This window comes from Micromys minutus (genome assembly GCF_963924665.1).
Source record: "Micromys minutus genome assembly, chromosome: 6".
NCBI classification, from domain to species: Eukaryota; Metazoa; Chordata; class Mammalia; order Rodentia; family Muridae; genus Micromys; species Micromys minutus.
The window spans coordinates 65,424,977-65,446,704 of record NC_137975.1 but is presented as its reverse complement, the minus strand read 5'-3'; the positions used below and the strand labels follow the sequence as shown (position 1 = coordinate 65,446,704).

At 47.1% G+C, this 21,728-nt stretch overlaps 1 protein-coding gene across 1 annotated transcript in view; it reads left to right on the top strand.

The window, feature by feature from the left end:
* Nucleotides 1–1,888: 1,888 nt before the first annotated feature.
* The window catches only part of EDARADD (EDAR associated via death domain), a gene marked incomplete at its 5' end in the record, with an annotated part of 39,652 nt that continues 19,812 nt past the window's right edge, over nt 1,889–21,728 (top strand). Inside the window, 4 exons of the mRNA XM_080918561.1 lie at nt 1,889–1,919; nt 12,748–12,806; nt 13,854–13,893; nt 20,602–20,660. Of these exons, the coding sequence (XP_080774687.1) occupies nt 1,889–1,919; nt 12,748–12,806; nt 13,854–13,893; nt 20,602–20,660 (189 nt within the window). The remainder of the gene's footprint in view (nt 1,920–12,747; nt 12,807–13,853; nt 13,894–20,601; nt 20,661–21,728) is intronic.

The following is a 21,728-nucleotide window of genomic DNA, read 5'->3' as shown; positions in this document are numbered from 1 at the left end:
GGAAAGGTACTAGTCTCCCAGCCTGATGACCTGAGTTTGATCCCCATGACCCACAGCAGGAGAGTACCTCCTGACCTCCACATTTGCTTCCAGGGCACATACTCATCCATGTATACACACATAAAAAGAAAGACATTGTAGATTTCCAGAATCATCTCCTATCTATCGAAGGAAACTGACTTTCATTTTCCTTTTGAAAAACAAACCACTGGACCGTGTGCTAACAAGGCAGCCCAACTTGATAAGCGGTTTCTAACAACCGAACCTCAGAGATGAATTCCATCTCCATATGAAGTATAGAAGGAACCACAGATCCAACCTCAAACTAGACGCTGAGAAAATACCCTTCCTCAAATAATTTCCCTCCTCTCTGAAGACCCAAGTTTTCCACGGCATCTTATGGAGAACACAAACCAACCCCGTGAGCCTCTGAACCACAAAGCAGCCCCAGGAGCCACGGCAAAGACATATAGACATCTGCTGTCTCCCTGAAATTTTCAGTTTTTAATCTGAATTGAGTCATTTGTTAATGAAATTACCCAGTAAATACTGAAATACTCTTTTCTTTTCTTTCTCTTCCTCCTCCTCTTCTTTAATGTAGCATCATACCATAAAGTTCTTGGTCTCAAACCCCATACTATTCCCCTGCTTCGGTCTTTTGTGTGCTGGGGTTACAACAGATGTCTGGCTGAGGCTTTTACGTGCCAGACACTGTACTACTGACCTACATCCCGGCTGTCGTCCCCTACAAACTTTTTTTTATAGTTCTAAGCTCATGTCCAAGGGCAGATACAGATTGTGTGCTTCCTTTCAGAGTTTCCCGTTACATTTAACTTGTCTGTAACCTTTGTATATGGCAGATAGGGAAAACACAGCCGCTAGAGCTAGAGAGGCGGCTTAGCATTAGGAGTGCTCTCGCTTTTGCAAAGGACCCAAGTTCAGTCCCTAGCCAGATCACGACCCCCAGCAACTACAGCCTTAGGAGAGCTACTACCCTCCTCTAGACTCTGTAGGCACTTTACTCATGTGTACACACCCCATCCCCCCATGTGATTTAAAAATAGAAATAACCTAAACTTTTAAATAAAAGGTAGCCATTTTAAAAGATCAGATTCTCTGCTCTTAATTAGAATAAAATCACATTTAAACAAAATCTTAATTTGTTTAAGGGCCAATGGGTTCTGCATTTCTAACAGAACCCTTACACTGGTGTGGGGGGGTGTTTTTTCCTTCGGAGGAGTGAACCAGAGACCTCCCGACTGCCTTTTCTTCCCGCTCCTTTGTGTAATGCTCAACCAGGAGGTCAGGCAGTAACTAATGCCAAAGAAACATCAAAATAGAAAGTGCTAGCGTGTGCGGTCATGCCGCCGTTCAGGCTGCCTGAAGATTAGGAAACTGTTCAAACATCAAATTGCTGGCAGGCGTCTCAGCCCGGGCCTGTGCAAAGAGCACGCTGGGAGCGCTTTGGTGTCCCAGCTGAGGGCGAGATTAGGAACCGGGAGAGCCACCCGCGCGCGTGTGGCAGCCAGTGGAAGGCTAACTGAAAGGCCCTCCCAGCTGCGATCGCGTGGGGCCAGCGGTCTATGCCCTAGGTTCAGGCTGCACAAGTGCTCCGGGGGCCCCGCGGGGTCCTCTCGTGCCCAACCTCAGCCCACGGGATCCTCTCCAAAGTTCTGGAGAGACGCTCGCGCTGGGAAGGGCTTTTGCTAATTGCAGGAAGTGAGCGCGAGGAGGAAGAGAGCAGAGATCAAGAGGAGGAAGAAAGGGAGGAGGGGCAGAGAAAGTCGCGCACTGGCAGGAGGTTGGGTCCCAGCTATCCTGCTGTTCTCAGGTGTCCTAGAGACTGCACACCCCTGCTCGGACACTCATCCGTCCTCTCCCGGTCTTCATGGCTTCCCCGGACGACCCTCTGCGCTCAGGTACAGTGACAAGGCGTTGCGCCCTCACTTAGGGTGTGACCACCTGCTGGACTTGTGAGACCGAACTCCAGTCACCTCCTGAGAGCATTTTTGGACACCAGGGTTCTTGCCAGATGTGTGGCGGGCTGTATGGGGACAGTTGTGGCACGCGTTCTGCCTCTCCCAATCCCACCCCTGTGCTTGCCCCTCTGTGAGCAGCGGCTGATTGCTCGCTTCCTACACATTGCAAGGTGTGCGTGGCCGCCCTCTCCCCACGCGGCGGCCCGGCCGAGCGCTTTTGTTCTGGGCCACGCGGGTACGGGTTGAAACGGGTCAGCCAACCTTTGGTACAAAAGGACCTAGGAGCGAGGGTTCTGCACCCCCTTCCTTCCAGGCTCCCCCTTGCTTTTCACCCACATATTTTCTTGTTCCTGTTCTCCCTCCTGGCTTCACTTTGCTGAGATGCTTTTGCTTCTGTACAAGTCTTCGCCTCTCTGAGCTGTTTTATAAACTATTATACTGTCCACCGAGCCACGAGGCAGAGCCCACCTGCGCAATCCCTACCTGTGGAGGGGCTCTGGTCCCGGTAGCACATTAAAAAAAAATGTGCTTTGATATCTGAAGCCAGCATCTAGATTTTTCTATCGCTTCTCCCTGCATTTAAGGAAAATCTCTTGAAACGTCAACTTCCAGGGATTTCCTCTGACCTCCGGTAGCCTAGTTACAAATTCCACCGGTGTTTGTGGATGGATGGACGATGTATCCCCTCTGAGTACACTAGTTTTCTCTGGTTTGGGTGAGGTTGGACGCTCTGGTGAGAACCACACAGAACCAGACCAGACTCCTGGGATCGATGTGATTGCTTGTGTTTCATATTTCATTTCTGGAGTTCAAGGGCTCAGTTCTGATTATTGGCTTGGCCTGATGGAGAACATACCATGTCTGGCGGTGGCTAGAAGATTAAGCCCAATGGCCCTTTTGAGTTGGCATCCTGAAGTGCTGGTTTGGGGAGGGGGCTGTTTACTAGTGACATCAGACATCAAAGAGAACGAAATTGTTCCAATGTAGCAGAGATTCACAGGCTACCAGTTGAAAGGAATTGGCTGTCCCTCCCATTGTCTGCAAGAACAGAAGGGGGATTAAGGGACTGATTCTCTCATCCAGTGCCTGCTACTCTATAACACTTTTCTTGTATTGAGAACTGTATTAAAAATATGTCAATGTTTGGGGCTGATTTTAGTCACAGTGGTCTCAGGCTTAGTAAGTGATGCCGGTGAGGGGACTTAAGGGATGGAGAAAGGGATAACAGTTGCCTGAGCTGCGTCCCAACACATCAGAGAAAGTGGAGGGTGGGGGTGGAAACCAGTTCAGCAGTAACACCAGCATAAAAAGCCTCGGGGAGGACTGAAGAGATGGCTCAGTCAAGTGAGCATGAGGCCTTCCGCTCTGATCTCCAGTATCCAGATTTAAAGTCGGGCATGGTGGCACCCCTCTGGAACCCCAGTGCGCAGAGGGCCTTTCGAGCAGACAGATCCCTGGAGCTCCGAGCTCACAGGCCGGCCAGCCAAAGCAAGCTCATGTGTTGCAGGTTCAGTGGGAGCCACTGTTTTGAAGAAAAATGTGGACAGAAGTTGGGGAAATGGCTCAGTGGGCAGAGAACCCAGGCTCTAATCTGAGTTTAGATTCTCAGCATCTACATCAAAACCTAGCTATGGTACCCAGCCTGCAACACGAGGGCTGTGAAGGGTCTGGTGGAGAGATCCCTGGGGCTTGCTAGCCGCCAGCTTAGCTCCAGGTTCAGTGAGAGGCCCTGTCTCAAGCAGGCAGAAAATGGTAAAGCTTGACACTCTGTCCTCCATGCATACACATGCACACACAGTAATTGAGGAAGACACCCAAAGTTGATTTCCAGTCTGCACACGCGTGTGCATGAGCACCTGCACATGTGTGCACTGTACCCACATGATCATGTGCACATACCCACCCCCGACACGCACGCACACACAAAGGCAGGTAAATATATGAACTTGGGAGACAGTTTCAGCACTATAGGACTAGAATTGCAGCTATGGTCTTAATTAGCTCCGCCCATCTAGAACGAATGCCCACAACTTGCAGGATAAGGAGCATCGAATCAAATCTCTATGTGTGAACTGACGTGGGCAGAGGGATGTGAACAGAGGCAAGCTCTCTCTCAGCTCACCAAGTAGAACCCCACCCTCTGGGTGAACTCTAGGACGAAGTGGAATGGGGTTCCCCACAAATAAGGAGGCCTCCTTTAAGGGATTCCTTCAGCAGAGGATGGTGAAGAACATAATTCAGACCTGGGAGATGCTAAGACTATCCTTTACTGTTCTGGGAATCTGTCAATCAAAGAGGCTCCTTCATGTAATACATGTCTTGACACGTGTGCCCTTCCATTTCCATGTCCTACCTGGCTCTTCCATGGCCGAAGTGCTAACACAGCTGGTGCTAATGAGTTCAAAGGACTGACTGAAAACTTCACCTCTCCACCTCAGACCACACTCTTTCTCCTGGCTTTCTACACCCGCCTCCCAACTGGGGTTTCCACACTGATGCATGCTTCCTGTCTATGGTCCGAGTGAACTCTTCATGAGTCATATTCTGTCACCCTGCGTAGACTGTCTTCTGGACAAATTCTCAGGCCGCCCATCCTAACACATCCTTACCCATCCTTTCAATGCCCTTTGTCACTGGCTTTAGGGAAGACAGCCACACTGCTTCCTTTCTTTCCTTTGAAAGGCTCTGTTATATACTTCCAAGTCTCTGATCCCTGGGAAGATTTGTTTTCACTGCCTGGGAAGCTCGCTGCTTCCTTGGCTACCTGATACCTCCCGTTTCTCCAGACTTCAAGGATGACCAGGACTCAGCCCAAGACCACTCTCAGCTCTCTGGAACCTTCCTTTCACTGTTTCGAGATTCTGTTTAGCCAGGGTCACTCTCTCCATTGGAAAGTAAGTTCCACCCAGAACCCAAGTCCATCTGGCCTGTAGCTCTTCCCTGGCTCATACCACACTACTGAGCACACACAAAGCCCCGTGTAAACACATTTCACTCGAGTGGAGATATGAACGGATCAATGAAGAAACAGAATTAAAGGCAACTGCTGCTTCAAACCACGGGTGGAAAAAAAAAAGGTCTTTCCATATTTGTTCCTGAGGAATGTATTCACCGGGTGAAACTAAGTTTACCTTGCAAAGTGAAAAAATAAACCCCAAAACAACAACAACAAAAGAACATCCTGTTTCTTCATACACATGGTTGAGAGGTACAGCTCATTGGTAGACTGCACTTGTTTGGTGTGTATGCGGCCCTAGGTACAATTCTTAATCTGTCTCTGTATCTCTCTCAAAGATTCACACACACACACACAGAGAGAGAGAGAGAGGGGGGGGGGAGAAAGGGAGAGAGGGGGGGAGACAGGGAGAGAGATTATTATGTTGTATTGTGAAGTTAACTAATTTTTAAAAGATTTATTGATTTTATTTTATGTGTATGAATGTTTCTCCTGTCTGAATCTATGTACCTGTTTATGATCATAAACTGTCAGATTTCTAAGAACTGGAATTATAATTGTGAGCCACCGTGTGGATGCAGGGAACTGAACCTGGGTCCTCTGCAAAAGCAACCAGTACTCTTAACCACTAAGCCATCTTCCCAGAGCATGAAGCTGATTTTTAAAATTATTTTATGTGTATGCACATGTGCATTCCATATATGGGCGCCACTTGTGTGCTTGGTACACTCAGAAGCCAGAAGATGGCAACGGATCCTCTGGAGCCAGATGATTGTGAGCTGATATGAGTGCTGGGAATTGAACCCAGGTCCTTTGGAAGAGAAGCTGGTGCTCTTAACCAATGGGCTATTTCTCCAGTCCCTATGATGTAGATTAAAAAAACAAAAACAAAAAAGAAAAAAACCCAACCAACCAAACAACAACACAAAGCCAACCTGCATATTGAGGGGTTTCACAAGATGTTTGAGATCCCAGGGAAGGAAGGTGGTACTGATGGTAAGGGGCTAGCTGTCAATCTCAACCTCCATCACTGATCGCCACTGCCTGTCAAATGTGGCTAGAATCTGGCTGTTCATGTTATATGGAAATTAAGGCAGAAAAAGGAAGGCTCAGCTGAGGAGGTGGGACACCTTGTCGCCTAAGCATCAGGGTAGCTGAGTACAGTCGTGTGGCTTTCCTTTTGTTCAAGGTCCCACATTCCCTGTATTATATTCTGTGGAGCTCTGGTCCTAGCCATGAGTTGGAGGTGTCTCACCCGTCCTCAGCCCTTCTTCATATTCCCTATATGTATGCAAGAGTTCTGGCTAATCCAGGGTGAGCCACTTCCAGAATCAGCCATGTGTGCAAACCTGTTCCAGTCTGCTACTCTCTCCAGCACCACCACAAGAAGCAAGCGTGTAGTGGGTGGGCATCTGTGATTTTCCTCTCTCCCACTCTGTGGGGTTTCCTAACCTGTTCCTCGTTTTATTTTCCTTCTGTTACAGTCCTGGTGGAGGCGGGGAGGTATACCAGAAATGGGAGTTGTGGCCTTGCACATGCTGGGCAAGTGGTTTATCTCTGAGCTACATCCCCAACCTTCAGTTTACATTTTGTGAGGCAGGGACTCTCTACGTTGCACACTGGTCTTGAATTCAGAAGGACAACCCTGCGTTACTAGGGCCTGCTTCTTTTATTTACAATGCTTCCTGACTTTTCATATACTCCCCCACTTCTGAACCCCCCCCCCATGTCACTGGGCCAGTAGGGAAGGCCATTCTCTAAGGACTCATAGGAACACACTGGCTTGACGTAGGCCCTTCCTCAGTTCTGTCTGCCACATGACAGAACTGTCAGCACCCTTCTGTGGCTTTGAGGGTGTCTGTGATCCTGAATCTATACAAGCAGGAATGGAAACAGCTGTGGGTAAGAGAAAGCTTTGGGGGGAAAGTAAAAAAAAAAAAAAAAAAAAAAACCCTTGCCTCTGAAATCCCAAGTTCAAAGAGTCACCTTCCATTTGGCACTAAACCGCACAAAGGGCCCCACTCTTGCCTGGGGAACTGGGAGCTGAACGTGATTCCTGCTTGTTTTCTCCAAACAGAAATCTTGGGGGATATTTAAAGTTCCTGAGACCAGAATGTGCTAGGTAAAGGGGGATGTCACTTTGTTCTTGTTTTGGACACTGCAGCTGGTTCCTCCTGTAGAGGCTCCGGGGTGCTGAGCGCCCCACCTCCAGATGACTCTGAAGGTGAGGTTGGATCCCCGAGTTGAGGAAGAATAGAAGAGATTTTGGATTTAGACTTGATGTTGCAATGATTACGTCTTTGGGGGAGATAAAGAAGGGGTAGGATCGGAATGGGGTGTAGAATGTGGACCGAACTGTGATCCTTGAAAAGTCGGAATTAATGAAATGTCGAAGTTCTAATCCCGTCACGTCAGAAGGTGATACGGTGACGTCAGCACCAGTACCTCAGAACACAACCTTTTTTTGAGAACAGAGGTTTTTACCAAGTCATAAGAGCAGATCACTTGCCAGTATGGAGAAGTCTTTATACAAAGCAGATATGGGGGAGTGAGATGGCTCTGGGGATAAAGGCTGCACAAGCCTGGTGACCTGAGTTTAATCCCCTAAACCCACATAAAGATGGAAGGAGAGAACCCACTCCACAAAGTTGTCCTCCGAGCTCCACGTATGCATGATGACATGTGTGTGCTCACACAATAAGCAAATAAATATTAAAACTGAAAGGCTTTATTGAAAATTGATAAGACAAGTCTGGGCATGATGACATCTCCAGCTGAGTGTATCCAGTAAACTAGGTCTAAGTCACGTCTAAAGGCTGGTGAAAAACAAGCAAACAAACAAACAAACAACCCAGCTAACCTGGAAGTCTTAGAGTCAAAGCCTGCCTCTCCTATGTATCCATGAATCTGAGCACACACAGTGGAAAGCGCACACTGTGGAGAAGAGGGTTCTTACACCTTTCTCAGGATGGCTTGCAAGGCTTAGCTGAGGTTCGGTCACGCAAGCCACTTATGTGACCATGAAAGGTTGGGGTCCTTTCCTCGGTAAACAAGGCTTCATTGGACACCAGCAGGTGCCCAATTCTTTCATCCAGCTCAATTCTGATACTACAAAGAGGCATTAGAAGATTGCACAGTTTGAGGGCTTGTCCCCAAGACTGCACCTCCCCTAAGATCCCTTGCCCCATATTGGTGAGTTTGTGCTTCTGACAATACTATGATCGGCTTAGGGAGAAAATGTTCACTAACTGAGGATGGAATCCATTGCTTTATCACAGAGCAATTCGTCCCTTCCACCCTTTGATTCTACAAAGGAGACAGATAAAGAGACAGTCAAAGTGGGCCGTATGGGGAAGAAGGGGTATGAAGCTTCCCAGCCTTCTCTGGGTGTCACCATCCAGGTGTCTGTATGCTTAACTGGCCAGAGCTCCTTGAACATAGTATTTTTTTTTTGTTTTGCTTTTGCTTTTTTGTTTATATTTGAGATGGCATCTCTTGTAGCTCAGGTTGTCTTCCAGCTCTGACCTTGAGGATGACTTTGAGCTCCTGATCTTCCTGCTTCCACCTCCAGAGTGCAGTGATTATAGGCACTCATGACTATACTGGGTTTATGTAGCTAGAAATCGAACCCTGGGCTTTGCGGATGCTAGGCGAGAAGTCTACCAACTAATCCCCAACTCCCCCCACCAGCCAAACACTTCATTTTGAGTTTATGGACAGATTTCATTATAAGAGCTTGATTGGAGCCTACGCAACCCTGTATGTTAAAAATATGAGCTGACCAAGAGGCTGTTGTAATGCGGATAACTTTGGTACTTAGGAAGATACCAGTCGAGACCCTTCCTCAGCCCCTCCCCCCGGAAGGGACCCTTCTCAAACACAAGATCAGATGAAGTAGGCTCCGAGAGTTTTTGATGTCCAGCTCCCAGATAGATGGCCTGCCTTGGGAAGGGGCATTCGAGCAGGATGTGAGGGGAGAAAAGAACACATGTGTGCCAGGATGTCACAGAGACTGTACAGGTAGTGTGGTGCAGACTGGTCATGAGGGAAGGAGGATTTCCAACTATTTCTTCAGGCTGCAGAACTGGGCACTTGTAGCTTGAAGACGCCTCTCATTGTGGGGCTTCCATAGTCACTGCCAGAGACTGTTCTTTTGTTGTTGCTCTTTGTTGAGATAAAATCAGTTATGTATAGCCCAGGGTGGTCTGTAAGCTCACTCTGTAGCCCAAGTTGGCTTTGAACTCATGAGTCTCCTGCCTCCGTTTTTGGGCTGCAGGGATTCAATCTAAATAAACCCATTCAATGAAAATACAACTCAGTAATTAGGAACACAAGCTGCGCGTCTATGCGTGTCTCTATTGGGCAGATTTACCACTACACTCTCTATTCCCCTCCTAGATCCCTAATAATTTGCCGTTTTTCCAGGCCTCCTGTTCCTGTTCCTTTCTCTCCTTCTCCTCCCTTGACTCCTCCTCTTCCGTTTTACTCACTGACTCTTCCTCTTCCGTTTTACTCTCTGACTCCTCCTCTTCCGTTTTACTCCCTGACTCCTCCTCTTCCGTTTCCTCCCCTTCCTCCCCCACCTCCTGTCCTTGTCCAGTCATGTACTGACTTAAAATAAATCTACATATATGCTCCAGGGATTCTGAAAGGTGGTGTGGACTGCTCATTCCCCTCTGAATCAGGGTGCTAAGGGTCTGCTGGTACCCTGCCAGGAACCCCCATGCGTGGGTTTACCAGGTAGAACTCTCTAGAAGGTACTTCTGAGGAAGGAACACCAGCTACTGCATCAGGCTGCTGGCTGATGGGTAAGCTGATCTTGTTTGGAGTGCTTGAGGCAGCTCTGGGAAGGAAGGCCAAACAGGGGGTGACGGCTGAGGCAGGGGAATGTCCCTATCACCCCAGAAAAGGTGTCCTAGCTAGGCCCTCTTTGGGGCTCACATATCCCTCCCTTTCTGTTTTAGGCCCCTTGGTGCCCCACATCCCATCTGGCAGTGGAGCTTTGCCTGTGGGCTCAACCTGCTGATACCTGGGGTTTGTAAAAACAAACATTTTCAAGCTGTAGTTAAATTATTTGATTTTATACTTAATCATATTGTAAACATTCAACTTCAAGGCCTCCAGGTAAGACTTTTTTTTACAAGACTTTCTACTTCTAGGTCTGTCTCAAATAACCGGGAACAGCCCTCCCCCACACAACCTCCTTGGCACGCAAAACTCTGTGCCTGTGAGAACAAAAGCAGCTGGGCCTGACCTAAAACAGCTGCGGGGAGAAGGCACTGGATCAGAGGTAGCGTGGGGGGCACCACCACAGACCCGGGTCTGTGCACACGTTTGACAGACATATGGAAAAGAGCTTAAGCTACAGCCTAATGTACAGCAAAGGCCAAGTCAGTCATAGCATTTAGAATGAAAATAAGACAAGACACTCAGAGGCCGAAGATGGAGCTCAGCCGGAGAGTGAGTGTCAGGCTCAACGACCCCAAGTTTCATCCGCAGCACCCCCCAAACCAACGACATTCCAACACTGAGAAGGTAGAGACAGGAGGATCAAAGGTTCAGGGTCCTTCTTCCCCATATCAAAAGTTCAAGGCCAGCTTGAAACCTACAGGCTCCAAAAACAATACAAAACAAAAATGACAATAAAAGACCTGAACATGCCTCTTCGTACCAGTTCACAATGTGTCTCTCCTGAGATTTCTGGGAACTTCTTGAGCTTCGGAAAGCAAACCAGCAGAAACCCTGTTAGCCTCCTATTGTAGCCCTCGGTGAGGTTCTGAGGAGCAGAAGGTCAGCTGCCTGGTGCGACCTCCGTGTCTGGCCTGAATAGATCATCGGCCTCTTGGCATTCCAGGAACAGGAGGACCTGGAGGCTTAAAGCCTGTCCAATGGCAACATCACACAGTAGGCCTCATCGGAGGTTAGAGACCCCCGATGGCATACCTCAAGGCTCACCCCAACTCAACGGGAATGCAGGTGAGGCTCCAGGCCTCTGACACACTGGCTGGTGCTCTATTCTGCTAGCAGCCCTGCTTGTTCATGGTTGCTGCAGGTGACATTTCTCCTCATCCCAATTATCACTGCCACCCCCCCATGCCCTTATTTTCTCATACCTTTTTTTAATTTCAGACTATATAGCTCAGACTAGCCTCAAACTTACATCCTCCTGCCTCAGTTCCCAAGTGCTGAAATCAGGCACATACCACCAACCCCAGAAGTTGTTTCTTTTCCTGAAAATGATTTATTTTTAATTATAGGGGAATAACCCTGGTGCAGGTGTTAATGCATGCTTCTTCTATACAAGCAGTCTTCAACTTGTGGGTTACTACCCATTTGAGGGTGTCAATCTTTTTACAGGGGTTGCCTGAGACCATTAGAAAACATAGACATTTACTTATGATTCATAACAGTAGCAAAGTCACAGTTATGAAGTAACAACAAAATTAACTTCATGGTTGGGGGAGTCATTCCAACATGAGGAACTGTATTAAAGGGTGGAAGCATTAGGAAGGTTGAAAAACGGTGTTCAAGACCATTTCGGTCTGTCTCAGAAACAAGCCGTTTCCCCCCATGTGTATGTGGTATATTTATGTGTGTTCACTTTTTTTTTTCATGTGTAGGCATGTAGAGGCCTAAGGTTAATGTTGAGAAATTGTTTTCTATTGTTCTTCCATGTTATTCACCGAGGGAGGGTCTTGACTTTGTTCACTGGGGGAGGGGGGAAGGTCGCCCCCTGTATTCATTGAGGAAAGTCTCTTACTGAACCTTCAGCTTGACAATTCCAGTTAGTCTGGTTAGCTTGCTCTGGGGATCCCCTGTCTCTGCCACCTGCAGGGTTGGACTGGCAGATGTCAGCTATACTGATTGGCTTTTATAGGGGTTCTGGGGACTCAAACTTTGGTCCCCACTCTTTCGTGGCAAATGATTTATCTTCTGAGCTGCCTCCCCAGTCCAAGAAGCTTAATGTTTTAAAATTGGGGTTTTTTTTTTTAAATTTAGATTTGTTTGTGTGTATGAGTGTTTTTAAGACACACACACACACACACACACACACACACATATATATGTTTACCATATGTGTGCATGGTGCCTGCAGAAGACAAAAGAGGGTTCCAGATCCCCTAGAACTGGAGTTGTAAATGGTTATGAGCTTCCAAATGGGCGCTGGGAACCAAACTGCAAGATCCTCAAATGCTCCTCCCTATGGAGCCATCACTGCAGCCCTCCTAAAAGGACATCTTTCTTTAAATAAATAAAAAAATAAATAAATAAAAACAAGTCATGGAGACTAGAAAATAATACCAAATTCAGAATAAAATCTTTAAATAAAGTTTACATCCAATTAAACAGATAGAGTCATTGTTATCTGACGAGATTGTTTGGTAGGTAAGCACTAGGGAGGAGCCTATTTGGTGAGTTCCAGGCTCCTGAGAGAACCCAGCCCCTAAAATAAGGAGGTATTTGATGGTTACAAACAATCCTCAGGTTGTCCCTTGGCCTAAGCACATAGGCCCACACTTGCAGGGATTGGTATGGTGTTTGTACAATCAGTCATTGATTGTACCTCCCAGTATTTGAACATGTTCATCAGTAACTTATGTTTGTTTGTTTGTTTCAAAGTCCTGAGAATTGAGGGTTTTTTTTCCCCATGTTTCTTCTTGCTTTCTTCCCGAGCAGGTCTCTCCTGACCGTACAAATGTTGACTGTACATTTATATTGCCCTGAAAAGGCAGCTCATTAGGATGTGAAATGACAGAAAAGGCATCTGTGCTTTTGTCTCAGTGACAATCCTGTCCCTTTGTATCTTCCCAGATCACATGGCAAAGGAGCCAGTGGAGGACACAGACCCCAGCACTTTATCCTTTGCCATGGTAGGTGGCAAATTTTGACCCTTTATGCCTTGTTAGATCACACTGTGCTCACCAAGCGGAGATCAGAAACTCCAAAGTAAGGTTTTCCAAAGATACACTTCTTACATATGGGATGCTCTGGGGCACCATCATTTCTAGACCAAAACTAAAAAAAACAGTGTGAGATCTCCTGCAGGGGGTGTGATTCAGTGAGAAGAGTGCCTGTCCAACATGCATGGAACCCCAGGCTGTATCCCCATCACTAAACTCAGTAAGGTGCTGCACACAAGCAATTCTAGCACTATGTGGGAGGCAGGGGGATCAGGAGTATACAGTCATCTTCAGGTATATAGCAAGATTGAAGCCAGCCTAGGCTACATGGTACCTTCTCCAAAACAGCAACTAAACCGTGTTAGATCCTTTTCTTGCTTCATGTAAACCATAAGCGACCTTCTTAGATGTTCCTAGGTCTTTGTCTGGTGTCGACTTTTAATACTGTCTATTTTTAGTTAGCCTCCTTTCAACATTGAGAGTATCTAACATGGAGTCCCATGCCAGGATTCAAACCCAGGACAGAGTCCACAGCAGTGAATAATGCCCAGAGCACATGTATGTGGCACGACCATCACAGAAATGGTGAGGAGAAACATGCACTCTAAGAATGCACCAAGACAAAATCTGAGCATAAAGCCGCAGGAAGCTGAGAGGAAGAATAGCACAGCAGAGAAGGGAGGAAGTGTGGTTTAGCGGTTAGAGCCAAGGAAGTTAAGAGGGGGATTATTCTGTTCCGGGTTCCAACCTTAACCTGTCGACTCTGATATCAGCTCAGAAGAAGAACAGTGAGTCCAGCCTGCTGATAAGCCTGAGGCTAAAGACCTGGAAGGTTTAATTTTGCTTCTTGCTGCAATCCTGGGGACAGCACCTGGGGCCTTCTGCATGCAAGGCAGGCACTTTGCCTACGAGCTAGTTTTACCCCAGCCTCTGAAACCCAACACAAAGCTCTCTGCTCACTTTGATCTCAAAACTGACATTTAAAAATAACTCTCTGCTTTTTGTCCGTTTCTGCAGTCAGACAAGTATCCCATTCAAGACACCGGCCTCCCTAAAGGTAAGAACAGTTAATGTAAGGGCTTCTTCTACTCGTGACTGATTGAGTGTCTGGAACAAAGCGTTACTCAAAGTACAGTTTCCGTTACTGAAGATAGGAAAACAGAAATGGACCAATTACTTAAGGCTGAGACTAAGCGACACAATCATCCTCGGAGATGAACTGTCTAATTAAAATGGACCAATCATTTTATACCATTTATACATCTGAACTTCCTATAGTATTATTCCCAGGCACTACACACAGCTGGCCAGGTTTTGTGTCCAGATAACGTAAGTGACTCAGATTTGTTTAAGAAGGAGAGAGGGAGGAGTTGGGTAAGGTGACTCATGCCTGTTACCCTAGCTTTTGGAGGACTGAGAAAGGAGACTGCTAGGAGTTTGAGGCCAGCCTGGGCTACATAATGAGTTCTAGGCCAGCCTGAGCTACAGAGTGAGACTGTTTCCAAAAACCAAAAGGAAAAATGGGGGAGGGGGAGGGGAAGGGGGGATAGAAGAGAGGAGGAGGAAGATGATAATGATGTGGATGGAAAAGACTTGTTAGTTCAGGGGTTTCGAGAGGCTTTTGGAGCCACACATTTATAGGTGCCTCTGGCTCAGCCCTTGGCCTCGTGACTCTGCTTTCTTCAGTGCTGCCTTGTTCTTGGGCAGGACTTCCTGCTGAGGAAAGAAAGAGGACCTCCGGGGCAGCACATCAAGATGGCGGTGGGCAGGGAGCCTCTCCAGAACTATGATGCAGGCAGGCAGTGTGGGTCATATCCCCATCTCAGAACCGATGGTCACCATCAAGAAGATTGGGAAGCAGGGCGGTGGTGGTACACACCTTTAATCCCAGCCTTTAGGAGGTAGAGGGCAGGCTGTGAGTTCAAGGCTGTCATGATCTACAGAGTGAGTTCTGGGACAGTCAGGGCTACATAGAGAAACCCAGCCTCAAAGAAGAAGGAAGAGGAGGAGGATGAGGAGGAGGGGGATGATGGGGATGGTGAGGAAGAGGGGGGACGAGGAGGAGGGGGATGATGGGGATGATGAGGAGGAGGGGGATGAGGAGGAGGGGGATGATGGGGGGATGATGGGGGATGATGAGGAGGGGGATGAGGAGGAGGGGGGATGAGGAGGAGGGGGGATGAGGAGGAGGGGGATGATGGGGGGATGAGGAGTAGGGGGATGATGGGGGGATGATGAGGAGGGGGGATGAGGAGGAGGGGGGATGAGGAGGAGGGGGGATGAGGAGGAGGGGGATGATGGGGGGATGAGGAGGAGGGGGATGAGGAGGAGGGGGATGATGGGGGGATGATGAGGAGGGGGAGGATGAGGATGAGGGGAATAAATATGAGTTAGCCCAAGCTCCAGCTGGGAAAGGCTTGCAGTAGATTTCACTGAAACCCCAATAATGTTCTGTGGCCAGACAAACACCAAGGGATTCAAGTTGGGCTTAAAAGTCACCCCCAAAGTTTCCTTGTGTAATCCACAGCCTCAAATTCAAACATGGTAAAAATCAGAAAGTGGCCTTTTGTGGCCCTGCCCCATGGGGTGATTTCAAAGCCATCATGTGGCTTGTTCTATCAGAACACGGCAGGGCACCTGGCTGCTTGGTCTCTGCAGGGGTGGCCTGTGGAACCCCTGCCCAGGCGGGCTCCCTGATATGTCTCTTGATGTGGGAACAGAGGAGAACTTCCCACCAGGGCCGTCAGTGGATAAGACCAGGTTTCAGCCAAGGCACTGCTCTCTTCCCTCCCTGTCCCTTGGTGTGATCTCATTAACAGGCTAGTCCTTTGCTAAGTGACTGCGGAATGGCTGTGCTTGGCAGCTTTCCAGCCAGCTCCCTCTCCCCAGGTAACCCGCCCTTTGTCTAGAGCTCCAGTTTTCTAGCTTAATTAATTAATTAGCCCAAATAATAATCAACAGTTTAATTCATTATTAAAGTCGGCACACTAAGTCCTTATACTTTAGTCTTTTTCTCCTCCCTTGCTGTCTCACCCCATGGTCCCTCTAGATAAGTGCCCCACCCCCAGATATTCCCACTCAATTTCATATCCCAAGTATTCCATTAACCTCCTCCCTGCATCTCACACACACCTGTGGCACTCAGCCCCTCCATAGAGAGGTAGACAGACAGACAGTCAGTCAGACAGATAGACAGACAGACAGACAGACAGTCAGACAGAGAGAGGTAGGTTGATAGATACATAGCTAAATAATTTTTCCAAAGAGTGGTGTCATATGCTTGTGTCCACGTGCCGAGGAAGTGAGGCAGGCATATCTTTTTTTGTCTTGCTGGTCAGTAGCCTAGTCCATCCAGCACATTCGAACGCATGCACACACACACACACACACACACACACACACACACACACAGACACACACATGTGCACAGACACATACTTTGAAAAGAGAATTCAACAAAGGAAATCCAGGTTCTGGAGCATGTTTTAAGCATTGAGCACCAGACATTGATCAAGGGAGGGCTGACCGAAACCCCACAGACACCGGTTTAAGGACTGTCATGCAGAATCGCCTGGAGGGTACACTTGGATACGTGTTATAAAGATCTTTTCTTCTTTGCCCTTGAATGTGATTTCCTGTTTTGAAAGGAAAAGATCACTGCTTAGCAACCTGATCCTACACTTGAAATATGGTCAGGTTTCTCCTAGAATCTGAGCTTTATACAACTTTAATTCGAGCCCTCGAGCCTTTACAGGAACCGTGACTTTGAAAGCACACAACAGACCTCCCCTTTGTCCTTTGTCACAGGAGATAATATAAAGTGCATAAGTTTTAAATCTCCAAATAAGTGCATCTTTCTGTAGGTAAAATGAATCTTGGCTAGAAGTTTTAAAGTTTCAGCTCGATAATAAGGCAATTTAATGTCTGCTAGTGTTTTCCTTTATTGTCACGAATGAGGACAATACCACCATTAGAGGTTTCTGATAGTTTTCTCATGGAATTCTTTTTTTTTTTTTTATTTATTTAAGGGAGGGGAGTGTAGGAGGAAAGTCTGGGGGGGGCAGTAAGGATGAAGTATAATGAAGCTGTGTAGAACAAAGCATGGTGATGCTTATGCAGGAAAATGTGCCACTCTGGCGTCTGCTACTGTGTATGCTGTGTTAACTAAAAGAGTTAAAGGGGTTGGGGAGGAGGTTCCCGTGCAAAGTGCCTGAAGCACAAGTGTGAAGGCCAGAGTTCAGATCCCCGGCACTCATAAAAGATGGGTAGGGATTTGAACTTGCAAACCTAATACCAGCAGGTAGAGTGAAGAGGGTCCCCAGAGCTTGATGGCCAGCCAGCCTCACTGAAACACTGAGTTCTAGATCCATGAGAGACCCTGCCTCAGAAGCACTAAAGCAGAAAAAAAGGCAGACACCTCACGTTGACCTTGGGCTTCCACAGATTAAAAAACAAAAAAAAAAAAACAAAAAAAAAACAACAAAAAAAAAAAGACCAACTTTTTTTAGAAAGTTATTTTTAGGAATATAAAATCCATATGAAATAAGAGACTAATTTGTGGACCTCAAAATAATCTAAACTGCAATCTAATTATATTAAGTATCAGTTAGGATTCTGGCATTCCGGTAAATTGGGGGTGTCTAGTTTACTTAATACTGGAGTCATGGGTAATTAGCTTTAACAATTTCCCTATGGTTGAAAAAGGCCTCAAAACTCATTTTCTTAAGTAGGTTAGGCGAGCTTCCTAGCATCTGTTACCCTGTCACAAGAGGCCTACGTTATTCCTGAGGGGCTTAGAGCTGTTCTTTAATGCAGGCCAAGCTCGAGTGCTTTTGAATGCTGTGGTTTTGCTGCAAGTCATGTGGAAATCTAGGGCATTTCAGCGATCAGCATATGATTTATCACACCTGCTTTCTCATCAGGGACAAAGGCATAGCTCCCTCCAGAATCAGTCCCTCACCCCACGGTTTCTGTGGTACATTCTGCTGGGTCTCTTCTCCGGCAGCTCTGCCTGACTTACAGGAGATGGAGACTGGATTAGCTGCTTTTATTGTTGCCGAGACAAAATCCCTGACAAAATAAAGGAGGCTTTATTTTGCTTAAGGTTTCGGGATCCAGTTATTCACCACAGTAGAGAAGGCACAGCACAGGGGCGTGGCCCAGCACAGGGCGTGGCACAGCTGGTCTCATTGCATCTGCAGTCAGGAAGCAGAGAGAGAAAATGTCTGGCACTTAGCCCGATTCTCTTCCGGTCTCTATCCAGAACAACAGCCCATGGGGTGGTTCTGCCGACTTTCAGGGTCCTTCTTCCCTCCTCAGACCTTTCCAGACAAATTCTCATGAACACTCAGGGGTGTTTCCACGAGATTACAATTCAGTCAAGCCAACAAAGAAGCTGTTCAGCTACATTACAGGGACTTACTACAGTTTTTATCAGGAACCTCCTGACTTCTCACAGAAACTGCTAACTTGAACATCCTAAAGAGAGATCTTCCTGTCACATTTGCAAATGTGTTTGGGAAAAAATGGTTTTGATTTTCTTTTTTTAACGAGTGTTCTGAGCAGAAGACAACTGCACAGAAACAAGAGCTCATGTAAATCAAGGAAACTTTGGGGTGGACTGGTGTTACAGGCCTGCATACAAGTTACTTAGAAGGCTGAAGCGGGAGGATGGGGGCGTTCAGGGCCTGCCTAGGTTATAGAATGAGGTCAAAGCTATTGTGGGCAACTTAGTAAGATGCCATCACAAAACAGAGTAAACAAAGGAGCCTAGAGACAAGCAGTGGTCGAGCATTTTGCTAAGTATGTATGAGGACCTTAGTTCAATCCCAGCCCACCCCAAATAAACAAAAACCTGATAAATTTCTTTGAAGTGCCTCTCTCTTACTGTTTAAAAGATGTCATAGTAAATTTAAGATTCAGGGGCTGATGCCTCAGTGATTAAGAATGCTTGCTGCTCTTCCAGAGGACCTGAGTTTGTTTCCCAGCATGCACATCAGGTGGCTAATAACTGTCTGTAACTTCAGTTCCAGGCGATTTGACAACCCCTTCTACATTTATACAGAGTGTCACACACACACACACACACACACACACACACACACTCACAAATTAAATAAATGTTTTTTAAAAATTTAAAACACAAAGAAAAGTGAGGTAGATTGATTTTTTTTTAATGAATCTGAACATACATGCGTTCTAGAGAAGTACTTTAATGCTAAGATTACATCCCTAGCCCAAGGAATTTGTACTTTACTGAAGCTCCCAGCATACACACGTCATTAATTTATTATTGTGATGCTGGTGACCCTTGTGCATGCTAAGCAAACACTCTGCTGCTGAGCCACTTCTCCCCAGTCTCTGGAATGTTCACTTTACAACCTCAGCATCACTGGCACGTAGCTGCTGTAAGGAACACTCAAATTAAACAAGCCCTTGATGGTCCTTCCTCCAGGGACTAGTCATGGATCTTCTCAGGTCTGGCCTTCATCCAGAACTCTTGTTTGTAGCCTGGGTGGGGCCATCCAATTCCCTGAGGATAGAATTTGCTCATTGGGTATGAGAGGCAGCCGTGCTGAGCCAAGGGCAGGTGCACAGTCTGGGAGAGCATTGGTACCCAATGCTCCGCCTCTTTGCTTTTTTTGGATCAGCGGAGGGTCCTCAGCCTGCCTCATCTGCCCACTTCAATGCCCTTAGAGGTCAAGGGAAAGATAGACTGTGGTGAGGGAAACAGCCATGAAGGGACAGGTAGGTCCTTCACTGAATCACATTGACCAAGGTGCCAAATGGGGTTCTCCCTGACTCGAGAACCCCTTCCCTTCTGTAAGCTTCGTAAGAGCTGAACCCCATCTGTGACACTGCTGTATCCTCACAGATCACATTTAGAACAGACCCATGTACAGATGGCTCATGTGGCCAACAGGCACTTGACAAACCAGAGGATCCCATTAGTCTGTAGAACCCAAACAGCAACCAGCCAGGGTACTATGCTCTGACTCCTATAACAAGGGGGTATCCAGAGACTAACCTGATAGATCTCCTTTCTAGTCACTCAATAATAGTTTTCATCCCTGAGAAAGAGGTAGGCTCATTGCCCCACATAAACTAAGTTCAAGTCCAACCCAAGCAGCCACTACCAGTGAAGTTAGTTAAGCCAAGAAAGGATAATTCTCAGCAAATGTCCTTGGTCGTGGCCTGGTATATTCTATTGATCAGAAAGTACTTTTGATTGCCTTCTCTGTACCTGGTGATAAAGATGGGTTACTACCTTAAGTTGATGGGGCTGTCCAAACACATGGTACCTGGCTGGACAGATGGAATGGGGTGTATTAAGGAGTCCCAGCCTGGGGAACAAGGACACCTTATAGTGTATAGCGCAACACTAGGTTGCACTTAGGAACATGAGACACTTGGAGTACGGGCTGTGAGAGACAAGTTCTGTGGAAACTCAAGTGGGGAGTGTCTCCAGCTCCCTGAAAAGGCTGTTGCGTTGTCTGAATACTTCTTTGTGCCCGCAGTGACTGGAATCCTCCCTCTCCAAAACCAACAAACAGAATCATCCTCACGCCTCCCACAAGGAACATTAGGTAGCTGGGTGGGGGAGAGTTGGGACCTGAACTTGACCTTGTTCAAATCCATCCCAACTTTACCGACATTGAGGTAGCTCTTACCGGTGAGTTTTAATGTTAGGTCTTAGAGCCGAGTGTGTATGTTCTTACCAAGCTGTATATTGTTCTCCCCCCCCATCCCCTACCCTCCACCCCAGCTAAGGAGTGTGATACAGTCATTCCCAACTGTCCACCAAATTCTGATGATCAACATCAGGTAAGAATCATTCTAACTATTTGTTTAACTGTAAATACCTAGGACTTTTATAAGAATGACCCGAGAGAGCATCAAAACAGGGACGGGGAGATACACGGTCAGGAAGGTGCTCGCCAATAAAGCATGAGGGCCTGAGCTCAGAGCCCAGAACTTATGTAAAAAGCCAAGCACAGAGGTGCGTACCCACAATCCCAGATCTGGGAGGCAGAAGCACATGAACTGGTTGGCTGCAGGTTCGGCGAGAAGCCCTGTCTCAAAAAAACAAGGTGGGGAGTGCCTGGTCCTATCGGATTCATATCTGCTGCTGTTCTCCAGGCTCACTAGCAAACTTGACAGTGAGTCTCCTAAGCTGCAGTTACAGCGTTGTGTATGTCGGGAAGCACACATTTAAGACAGGCTGGTTCATGCCTGTGCCTTCACACACCAAGCTGAGCCCTAGCAAGTTTTGTTTGGCGATGCTTTAAAAACAACACCATGTTTTAAGGAAGAGCTAGAAAAGGCCCTGCCAGGCAAAGGACTGAGGGTTTAGTTAAGGTGGGCTGAAGTGTGTTGGAGGTTGGACTGATAAACAGGAAAGTAGCTTCTCTTGGCAGTGGGCAAAGGAAGTGTTAACGGGTACTGAAGACTTTAAGACCTCCTACACTCTGAGAACAGAGGGTCTAATTGGTAGAGTAGCTAACTCCAGCTTTTTTTTTTTTTTTTTCTCCACTTAGGGAAATAACCCACAATCAATTCTTTTTCTAGAATTGAATCATTTATTTACAAGACACATACATAGACTCCCACACTGCCAGCATCCTCGGCCACGGTGGCACAGTTGTTACAGCCCATGTACCCACGCTGAGGCGTCATCAGCTGCAGACCAACGTGCTCATTAAGTTCACTCTGGGTGGTGTACATTCCGTGGCTTTGACCTAATGGCTCTCGCCCTGCACCTGTCATAGACAAGCACACACAGGATAGTTGCACTGAGCTGAAAGTCTTTTGTGGTCAGCTGCTCTCCCCTGACAATCTCTGACCTTTTAATTCAGTCTACAGCCTGTTTTCCCCAGAGTGTTAGAGTTGAGA